Raw genomic sequence first — 11,368 nt, 5'->3', positions numbered from 1 at the left:
ACAACAACGATAAACCCCTACTTTTCTTTTTTTAATGTGGGTCTAGCATATTATACATGTATTGTTTAACCATGTAGCATGAAGAATCTGAAGCATGTATATACAACTGCAGTATATTAGACATGCTTCCAGAGTACTAGTATAAGCCGCTACATTTTCCAAGACTAGTTATATTAGTTGAAACATGAATCCTATACACTGAATGCCAGGAAACCCCCGGAGAACACATCAAACCAGCGGTACAATACACATTCCGCGAAAGACACGCATGATAACCGCAATATCCGACAGAAAATAGATAGTAGGACCACATCACATACAGGCACATGTATAGGGTCTGCGCACAGACAGACACTCAACCATCAACAAACAGACACACACACAAACACGCAAAGATAATTTTCATAATTCAAGGGTATTCAGGCATGCGCTCTCTATCTCACGCACAAAGTTTAAAAGAAGGAATTACAATGAGATCGAGAGTGCTCACATTGAAATGAAATGAAATGAAATGAAATGAAATAAGATTATACATATACATATATATATATATATATATATATATATATATATATATATATATATATATATATACTTATATATATAAGTATTGGAACAAGTTCACTCGGTTGACATCAGGTTCATCCGTATTTTATTGCTACTCGGAGTTTCATGCCACCTTCATTTAGGGGCAATCATCATAAATAAAATACGGATGAACCTGATGTCAACCGAGTGAACTTGTTCCAATACTTCTGTCTAAAGCTCTTCCTTTGAGGATATCGAGCACTCTTCATAGAAGGATAGAACCACCAAGTGTATATATATATATATATATATATATATATATATATATATATATATACAAATGTATGTATATATATATATATATATATATATATATATATATATATATATATATATATATATATATATATATATACAGAGTACACTATAAAGAAAGTATCGTGACTTTTTTTGTATGTGGAGGGGACTAATGAGAAGCACTGCTTGTAAAATGTAGACCAAAGATGTATATCAAAGAAAAAGCAAAAAATAGAAAACACTATACATTTATGTACAAAGGCTCAACTTATTATGAACCCTGGTATGGGTATACTATAGTATCGGTTTATGTACAAAATGTACATGTAAGTGCATTCCCTGAACAACGGTGGTAGGATCTGCGTGTACACACGCCCACCGGATAGGAAGGGAAATGTTCATGTACGGTGCTAAATAGTAATATTGATGACTGTGCAAATAAACATCCATCATGATAAAGCAGTTCGTGCATTGGTTCCGAGAGAGGCAAGCACTGGAATATCCATAAATCAGCACTGTTTGTACCGTGCGTGAGTTCCTCCACCCAAATAGTCAGTCATCTGTATTCAAACATTTTACGGCAACAAGTTGAAAAGAGATTGTTTAATTCAGAAAGTTGACGATGCAAGTAAAATAGGACCCATATATATACACATGTATATATATATATATTTTTATTTTTTTTTTTGGGGGGGGGGTTTCAGTAGGGCCTATATTCCTGTTTGAATCACATATTGCTTCATAAGCCTTTGATCATTCTTGTTTATTTTTATGCGTTATAATGTCATTCCCATTGACTAAAAAGTGAGGGTAAAACTTACAATTCAATGACATAGTGTTTTTGCAGACAAATAGAATGGATCAATTTCATGCTTAGAATTGCGATATGAGAAATCCATTTTACCATAATAACAAATAGTGTTAATCGTCACAATCAACCACTGTGTTTGTAACTATAGGCCCATAACCCTTGAAAGTCGTTATTTGGACTTTATAGTGCTAGCTTTAAAAAAAAAAAGAATAAAAAGAATAAATCAAAACTAGACTATGATAAGAAGTTTTGTCAAGACTGACAAAATTAGGTGATCTGTTTATCGATTCGTCGTGATTTAGGGCAATTGGCCATGCAGTTTTTAAGATGTACATGAAAAGAACATGCAGGAATCGAACCTGACAATACATTGCGGACGATAAGCTGCAGGTTCTGCCCATCCCAGATTCAAAGGCCTATAAACTTTTCAATTTCAAGCAAACTTTATGTTTAGACTTACGCCCAACATCCCATAGATAAGGGCGTTCTTACTTACGGACAGCCCAAAGTGTCAGCTGTTGTATATTGAAATCTGGTATAGAGAAACAAAAACCCAGCTTTATATAGTGCTTCAAAATAGTTCTAAAATGTGAGTTAGGGATAGAAACAACCAATGTAAACAATATTAATCAGTATTTTCAATGTTATATTAGTTAGATTGAGAAAAATAGTGATATCTCCTTATACATATGTATCATATTTTAGGCTTTATTGCAAAATCTTATTATGGTAGGATGTTTTGTGATACAATTGACCTACACATCGACATGTGGTAATAACTCGATTTTTTTTTTAAATCACTGCTCCCAATGGTAAACAATACCTTTGGCTTTAAGATAATTATGATATCAAAAAGCGAGCTACTGCTCAGTGAATGAAGTCATGTCAACTGGCACTTGGGGAAAAAAGACTGCCATGGAGTTAACACGTCATGGTCAAATTTTAAACGGGTATAACTTCAATCGTCTTTTGATGCCGTCATCAAATCGAAGAAGTAGATCAAAAGAAAATTTCATAAGATACAACATAGGTCTGTTGAAGCTGGGTGAAATTCTAATTAACCAAGTATAAGCGAGATAACCTCGAATAAATTTGAGATCTTATGACGTCATTTTTCAATTTCATATTTTTACTTTCATACAGCAATTTAACAAATTTGAATTGTTTTTCCAACCTCAATGACTCCTCAAATCACATCTATAACCCATCAGCTTTCAGAATTAAAACAAAAACTGGGGGTTATTTGCAATTTTTCGCGCACTATTTTGCACTGTATAATGTATATCGGCATTAACACGCGGGAGGAATTTCGACTCTGACAGGCCCGTATAATATGACGTCATTATAAACAATCGGATTGACTTGAAATTTGGCAAATTTCAAGAATCATTATCATAATGATTATAAAAAACCAATTCCATGTTAAAAAAAGAAAAAAAATGCCTAACGGACGCATATTACTAATTTCTATAAAAATATAATATATAAGATAATAAAGGTAAAAATGGCAGAGGTAAAAATGGCAGAGGTAAAAATGTCAGAGGTAAATAATTATGTCAGTGGTAAAAATGTCAGAGGTAAAGTTGTCAGTGGTCGAAATGTCAGTGGTAAAAATGCCAGAGATAAAAATGTCATTGATAAAAATGTAGTCGTAGAAATGCAAGAGGACGAGGTAAAAGTGACAGAGATTTTTTTCTTCATGTTTCTGACACCTTTCTCGCATGATACGCGCTTTTCGTGCCTTCTCCTGAGCTGAAATAAAGCACGGGGAGACCGGGGAGAAATGGGACACGGGGAGAAATATGGGACACTCATGTAACTTGGGTAATGCTCGGCCAGTCAACAATCGAATTATATCAGTAAAAAGATGAGCCTCGGTACACATGAAAATGGACAACCACTATACAGCTATACAGGTCATATCTTGTCAGTAAAATATCAAACTTCATAGATCTGGTAGGTCCTATACTATGTTAATAGGTATTTTAATGAGTGTGTAAACTTCTGAAGATGAAATTGCTTGATAACAGACATGGAGGTATGAAAAATTGGCAGGGATCTTTGGCTGTTTCTGTTATCACTGGGAGAAATTTAATAGGGCAGTGTTACATTTCTCCCCGCGGCACATGTAAATCCTAGTACTTTCGTCATGATGGTTATCCAATATCTCTCCAGGTTGTCTCATTTCTCCCCGCTTGATGTCCCATTCCCCCAAAAATTAGGGGTTAAACAAATCATTTATTACACGAAATGTTATATATATATATATATATATATATATATATATATATATATATAGGGGTATCACTAAATACTCTACTATAAACTTCAGAACCTATACTACATAATTATGATTATGACCTAGTTTGACAAAATAATTGTTTTAAAAGTTACAAGGAATCTTTCATGATGATGCAAAAATGTCCCATTTCTTCCCGGTCTCCCCTACACTTTCCTGCATTTTTCTTTTCTCACGGATACCCTCTGCGTTTTAAAGGAAAGGACCAAACCTCCCACCCAGCCCCCAATGTCTCTAAACTATTGCAAATGGAGCATGTACAAAAATTGTCCAGAATGAAAACTGTATTCCTTCACGACCAGTAGGGCCTACGTACATGTATAAAATATTTCCCTCGTTTTCCTCACTTACAGGTAGAATGCATATCGCCTCACCTGGCCTCTTTCTGGTTTATCCGAAACATTTTCATCGGGTTATGAGATAAGAGTGCATAAACCGTGACGTAAATGGTGTACGTTATTATAAACATTAAAACGAAAAAAAAAGTATACATGGGCGAGAAAACACGCTTAAAGGTTTTATTACACGTGTCATGTAAAGGGTGGCAAAATTGCAGAAGTCACCCCTGTTCTCAAAAAGGTGACCCTCATGAAATCGACATATTTCTATCTTGCCTAGCATTTCAAAATACTGTACAAATAATTCATAATAGACCCTATCACTTTTTGCAAACCTCTTAAATACTTTTTACTATGACAAGCGGTTCCAGAAAAAAAATAGAGAAGCACTCTGAGAGTGCAGACCTCCGCCAAGCATGCAGCTCATTTCCACAACTGATTTTGTTCTTCCATAGAGATATCAGTGATTTCCACCCAGATACGTATACTTACAGCATTGTGTGCTAATAAAATAAAGTTCTCCACCAAATTGATTCTGATGTTATTTCAATGAAGAATGGATGCTCCACCCAACAAGCTTAAATACTATCGCATTTTATCCCAGCAAAGTCTTAAAAACCTGCTGTTCCATTTTTGGGCCACCCTGTATAGTGTAAGCTCACCGTAATATTGTCGTTTATCTATTGCATCTAATCATCAAAGTGCCACAGTTTTCGTAGCATTGTGGTCTTTCCAAGCAAGTGCAAATGGCCCTATCAAATGAGAGTGCTCTAATTTTTTAAAACATAATTCCATATCAATATTCTTCAAATCTGCAGTTTGGATTTGATAATTCGATAAATATAGTTTGCTCTGGCTAGGTTATTATTTAAAACCTCTTCATACGTTTACCTCTGACGAAATCGCTCTCATTACTTCTGACATTACCTCTGACATCTTTACCTCTGACATTATTACCTCTGACATTTTTACCTCTGCCATTTTTACCTCTGCCATTTTTACCTCTGACATTTTTACCTCTGCCATTTTTACCTCTGACATTTTTACCTGGCACCAAAAGGGTTGAATACAAATAGATGTACAAAAAGAAAGAATTCGTACAGAAACATGGCGTGATCCGTGAGCTTTCATGGATCATCTAAGTACAAGCGAACAATGTCAAAAGGAGAAAATCGGAGACAATTTCTTTGCATAGTGATGCCAATGGTAGACTTGTGAGGGATGATATCATGGTGATCAATATATTCGTTATTACAAGTATGTGGAACTTTTCTATGACTTTCCAATTCGAATTTTGATTTTGATAAAACCTCAACAAGTCTGCCCCTTTGATTTTCTCAAAGAATATCAATCATGATGTAAAATGTTGCAGTTTATTCGTCCATTTTTTGTCGAAGATAGAAGACCTTCCCTAGCTTCATTGCCAATTACATTTCAAATTGGGCCTATATTCTGATTCTCTAAAATTGCTTTTATCGTCGGGCAATTAGACTAAGAGCAGCGGGTTGAATAGAAAGTAATGTAGAGACAAATATTCTTTTTTAATTTAGGGCGTGTCCTCGGAAAAAAAAAATGGAAGTGTATGGCTGGTCCACTTGTATAGGAATGAGAGCAGAATTTTACAGCCTTTAATTGGCGAACTGAAAATGTCAGAACAATACAAAATTATTATTAGGCTCATTATATATATATAATATATATATATAATATAATAATATAATATATATATATATATATATATATATATATATATATATACTCATTAGGCCTATCTGAAAATGACATTTCTTTTTTTTTTTCTGTTTTGGTAACAAATTTACAAATGGTAATCCCGCTTCATTAGATTAAATGAATGGGACAAATATTGCATGTATTCTCTAGTACACAAGACTTTCATATAGCGGTTGCACGGACGGTGCTGCGATTTCATGCCCTGACTCTGTCGTAGAGGGAGGGCTTTGCAGAAGCCCTTTGTTCACAAGAAAGGTCTGGAATCGCAGACTAGCTTATCTTCTCGTTTGGAACGGACAAGACAGCACGTACACAGCGACAAGCTCCACACGGAACTTCTCCAGCTCGATAGCCCCGGCGGAGCGGCGGCGGCCGCCGCAGCAGTCCCAGTCAAATCAAGTGTGCGGTGGTGGTGTGTGAACGTGCAATTACAAGGCCAAGGGATGTAGCGCAGCTAGCACTTTTCTAATCCTTTGACCTGACCTCGCATCGGAATCGACGGACTGGTGTTCCACCGTCTAGCTTTCAGATACGGCTACATTTTTAATGTGCAAGTGGACTTCTTCGGAGCTTATGTCATAAAGATAAATGATCATGGTACGTTTTTCTTCGAAGTGCTACATTCCTTCGAAACTGTGTCGACTGGGAAGCCAGATATTGCCAGTGAAGTTGGAGCGGTTATGTGGACCATTCGCTCGCCTGAACCTTGAGGCCGGGACCAACTCGACTCCGTTCTCTCTCGATCTTGGACAAGCTCAGCAGCAGAGTTACTCGCTATCAACTTCAACTGCCGCGGCGAGAGGAAACATTAGATTAAAGACAGGAAGCAGTGTGTTTTCTAAAAGACAATCTTACTCATCTGAAGCAAATTTTCACGTTTCCAAAGTTTTGGTCGTTCCAAAAACGACGAGATACATGTTTGAAAAGCAGCGATTTGGGACAGAGAAAACCGAGGATCAGCTAAAACAGATGGTAACTCAAGAATAAGATGTAGTTTATCGTTGTATTAAATAAAGGACTGACCTTAATTACTTAAATTAGTTTACTAAATCTTCAGTTATTTGTTATGAAGGTTTTTTCTTTAGCTAATTTTCAATCTTCTACTTTTGAAAATTTATATGTGATCACTTAAAATAATAATCTAATAAGAGTGACATTGAGGTGGCAAGTGCCTAGCGGCTAGGTTACACTGTCCTCAAACAGGTGTAGGCAGGAAGTACTGGGACTAGGCGCCCTACTAATTTGAAGGCAGTTCCTGAATATTTTAATTGTCTAGTTTTCCCCCTTTAAATGCAGGTTGACATGAAGCAAAACTGAATTTGAATATTGTTTCTTTCTATTCTGAACCCCAGAGTGGAAATTAATCTAGGCCTACTGTAAAAGTGGAAATTTTCGCGTTGTTGAAATTTTCGCGCATTTCGCGCATCAACAAACTAGCGCGAAAATAAAAGCACGTGAATATTTTTGCTTGCCATATGTTCCTGTGCGTGATGTCTTGATTCCGCGGAATTAAAAACACGCGAAACTCTTCTTACCCAGCCAAGCGCGAAAAATTAGTCACACGAAAATATCCACTTATACAGTATTCCATTGGCATTAGAAACTGCGATAAGTCAAAATAATACATCCCCCTTCATGAGTCATCATCACAGTGCTGCTTTGCTTGTGCCATGCTTGAGTGCACAAACAGGCAAGTCGTGGTAGATGAATCTGACCCACTCACGGTAGACAGTTATACTTTGTGTCTTTGTGTAAGCTGTGTGGTCAGTTCCACACATTTGAACTTCTTGACATTCCTTGTCATTTTTTAGTGTAGCTTTGGCAGTATTGTAAATTGTGCCAAAGAGCTAGAGATGATATCTCAGTTTTTGTTATAGCCTGGGGTGGAATCGGGTGCGAGTGTGGTTAGCAACAATATTGGGCCCATTGAGGTTGTTCAGATCCAGTTCCCATGGCAATGCATGGCTATAATATCACACTTTGGTACTCGGGGCCAAGATGAGTAGGACATTGGGCCCAGGGACTATAGCAAGTTGAATACATTGGTTGCTTTCTAGCTTCTCAAAATGATGGTACTTACAGTATTACAATTAATTCTTGTAAAAAGGCTATCTAATGAAACTAGATTGAAACAAAGACCATACCATGCATTCTATTATATCTACTGTAGAACTTTGTAAGTAGAAGTAACATATACCACCAAGAACAGAGCACTGTTAATTGTTGTAACATGACTAAAGTGTACTTAAAAAGCATGTACACACACACACACATGGTATGCACATACCAGGTAAAATATGAATTATGTGTAGTATCGTTTTGTAATTTTATTTCTGGTGTAATGAAAGGTTGCGACTAGGTGTCTGAGCAGTCCGTTTCGTGTGTTTCTATAGGGGATTATTCTAAGCATTATTTCTCTCTCTATATATGCAGAGCTACCAAGTCTCACGCATTCTGCGTGAGACTCAAGCATTTAGGGCCTGTCTCACGATCTCACGCAGGGCACTCATTTTTCTCACGCATCGGGTGAAGTCTGCAATTTGTGCCAAAAATAAGGAGTATAGCTCAAAGGATTCAAGTGATAGTTGCAATTGAAGGTATATTTCCCTTTTGTCTTTCAAAATTAGTAAAAAAAATAGTCACTTAAGTATGCACCAAATCGCATCATTAAGAGCTAATAATTCAAAAAAGCTCCATACCATGGGAGGGGTGTCACCCTCCTTGTTCGCGCGCGCATGCGCGCGAGCGCCGAAACGCCGAGTCATGAAAATCTCACTCATCATAAGAAATTTTTGAACTTGGCATCTCTGTATATGTCTAGCTTGCAGAGAGGGGATCGGACTGGGAGACAATCAAGGAAAGGCACCGAGCTCACTCAGAGAATGCTGAACATGTTCTCAATGTGCTGAAGTGAGTAGACTGTCTGGATGAATTTCATATCATATTCTTGTTAATGGTGCTGTTTGAGTGTTGAAAATATGAGTAAAATGTGTTTTTGTGATTTTTTTTTAATATTTTGTTTGTGCTATTGTCAAACTTTTGCAAGTTTAATGTGGAAATTTCAGACATATCATTTGCAAATGATCAATCATATGGAGTAGTGGACATGTAACATGATCATGAGTCCTGAAGCATAAAACATATAAGGGGATGCTGTAATTCATTACTCGCTGACCATTAATTTTTCATATTCCATTTATCAAATCTATGCATGATTTCACATCATTTCTGTTCGCATCATGCCAGTAAGTTAGTGCATGCTGAAATTTAATCTCTCTTTTTTTTCTTGAATAGATTCTTCCAAATTTCATTTGTATTTCTTGGTCAGAGTAAAAATTTTTTGCATTTAAACTTAATTTCCCCTTTGTCATTTTCTCTTTAATGTGAACAGAAAGCTGCAGCTAGATATTAGAGTTCTCCGCCGTTCGCAGCTGAACTCTGATGCTGTGAAGTGGGCAGATTTGGTCATAGCTACCGGAGGTGATGGAACATACCTTCTAGCAGCCAGCAAGGTGTTTGACGAGACCCCTGTCATTGGTGTCAACACCGACCCAAAGGGGTCGGAAGGGCACCTGTGCCTCCCCAATAGGTACACGCCCCTTTTTGAGGATGCGATGAAGCAAGTTTTGGCCGGAAACTTCAGGTGAGAATAAAAAGTGACATTGTGTTATCTTTTCTTTCTCTTTGCCTTTGGTTATCTCATGTTATCTGTCAATTACCCATGTGATTCTTATCACGCTATCTAAAATGATATGTCCCGTATAATTCACAATAAATGAATGAATATGATGCACCATGAATGACCCAATTGCTACAACATATGTGACCCCTCTGACTTGTGACTTGGAGGTCTTCACAGTGTGTTTGAATGCTTCCAATTTGGCATAGTATGGTATTGTAGGTTCAGTTCCCTCGTGAGCACTTGAACACAGCCAGTAAGTACACGAAAGCTAAACAGGTAGGTCTTGCAGAAACATCTTCAAATAGTTTAGATCATTTCCATTGCCACCCTTAACTCTTCCTTTGAGTTGAAAAGGACATTCATTACACATGGTGTCATTCATGGCAGGGATCAGTATGTGATGTAAAGATTAGTATGTGTGAGTCTGTTGGGATTCTATTTGACTTGTTTCGTCCGTCCGACTCACAGGTGGAAACGACGCCAAAGGATACGCATCACGGTGGACGGCTCCCTGGTCAACAAGGACCCCATCGACTTGCACGAACTGGAGCTGAGCTTTCCTGAGCACTACCAGAGACACTGCAGCCAGGAGAGGCGGATGCTGCAGGGCCTGGACCGACTGGCCCCCGGGCCCCGTGTCCTACCTGTCCTGGCCCTGAATGAAATTTTCATTGGAGAGTCATTGTCATCAAGGTACTGAAGAGTTGCCAACTAGTCTGTTCATCTAAAATTTGAAAATTATGTTTTCAATTTTTAATTGAAAAAAAAAAAATGAAATATCAAATATTGTGCAAACATGTGAACAATGCAGTCAGAAATATCATACACACTTTATCTCACAAATACTGGTAGTCAAAGTTTTTAGCATTTAGGTTTCTGGCAGGGTCCCATTGCTGGAAACTATGGGATAAATGCAATTAGCCAGTTCGGAGTTAGCTCTTGGACGTAATGGTACGAATGACCTTTCTTTTTTCTCAGTTGGTTAGGGGCACTTCACTCGTTTTCTGAGCAACACAATCATAAGCTTTACGTAACAATTTATAGGATTCATCAGTCCTATTCAAACAAAGAAAAAACTTGCGTAGACCAGCTGATGAGCAGAATGATCTGTCAATTACCACCTGGGAAAGCATCCAGTTCATTGTTTTGCATTGAATGTATTAACAATCTCTTTCTATTGATATTGCCAAATACAACTTTTGCTGTCAGGTGGATGTGCTGGCAAGCAGCATTATAAGGATTACATGAATCATCATCATCATCATCACATATGCTTATCCCAGTGAATTTAAAAACCAACATGCCTGTTGGTCCGAATGACCTCGTTTCTGCTCATGCGCAAAGTGGAACTCGGAACTGGCTTATTCCAACCCTGTTTACCTTCTTTCAAAAAGCAGTGCCAGCAGTTTACTAACATAGACATAATATTCTTTGCTATTGAGTTGAAGGGAAGCAATATTTTGGCATGTTGTTAATTTTGCTATTGGTGCCAAACATACTGCAGCGCATTCCTTTGGACTCAACCAGCAAGGCCAAGAGGGGTCCTCTGATGTGTGGGCAACTCTGGGTATCCATATACATGCCCAGGCTTAAACCCTGGAGATCCGTAGAAGACACTCCAGTTTTGCTATGCTCCAGCAAGAACTAAACTGGTGTTATATGCAGGGTGTATGCCATTGTCT

General features: G+C 37.5%; 1 protein-coding gene across 1 annotated transcript in view; it reads left to right on the top strand.

Moving 5' to 3' along the window:
• The first annotated feature begins 6,507 nt into the window (after positions 1 to 6,507).
• LOC140236975 (NAD kinase 2, mitochondrial-like) overlaps positions 6,508 to 11,368 on the top strand; it is a 10,864-nt gene continuing 6,003 nt past the window's right edge. The window contains exons 1-4 of the mRNA XM_072316922.1: positions 6,508 to 6,976; positions 8,826 to 8,914; positions 9,396 to 9,647; positions 10,155 to 10,379. Coding sequence (XP_072173023.1) covers positions 6,593 to 6,976; positions 8,826 to 8,914; positions 9,396 to 9,647; positions 10,155 to 10,379 — 950 coding nt within the window. The 5' untranslated portion in view covers positions 6,508 to 6,592. The remainder of the gene's footprint in view (positions 6,977 to 8,825; positions 8,915 to 9,395; positions 9,648 to 10,154; positions 10,380 to 11,368) is intronic.

Source organism: Diadema setosum, chromosome 13, assembly GCF_964275005.1.
Source record: "Diadema setosum chromosome 13, eeDiaSeto1, whole genome shotgun sequence".
Classification (NCBI taxonomy): domain Eukaryota; kingdom Metazoa; phylum Echinodermata; class Echinoidea; order Diadematoida; family Diadematidae; genus Diadema; species Diadema setosum.
The sequence above is the reverse complement of the archived record's forward strand: the minus strand, read 5'-3'. Positions and strand labels throughout refer to the sequence as shown.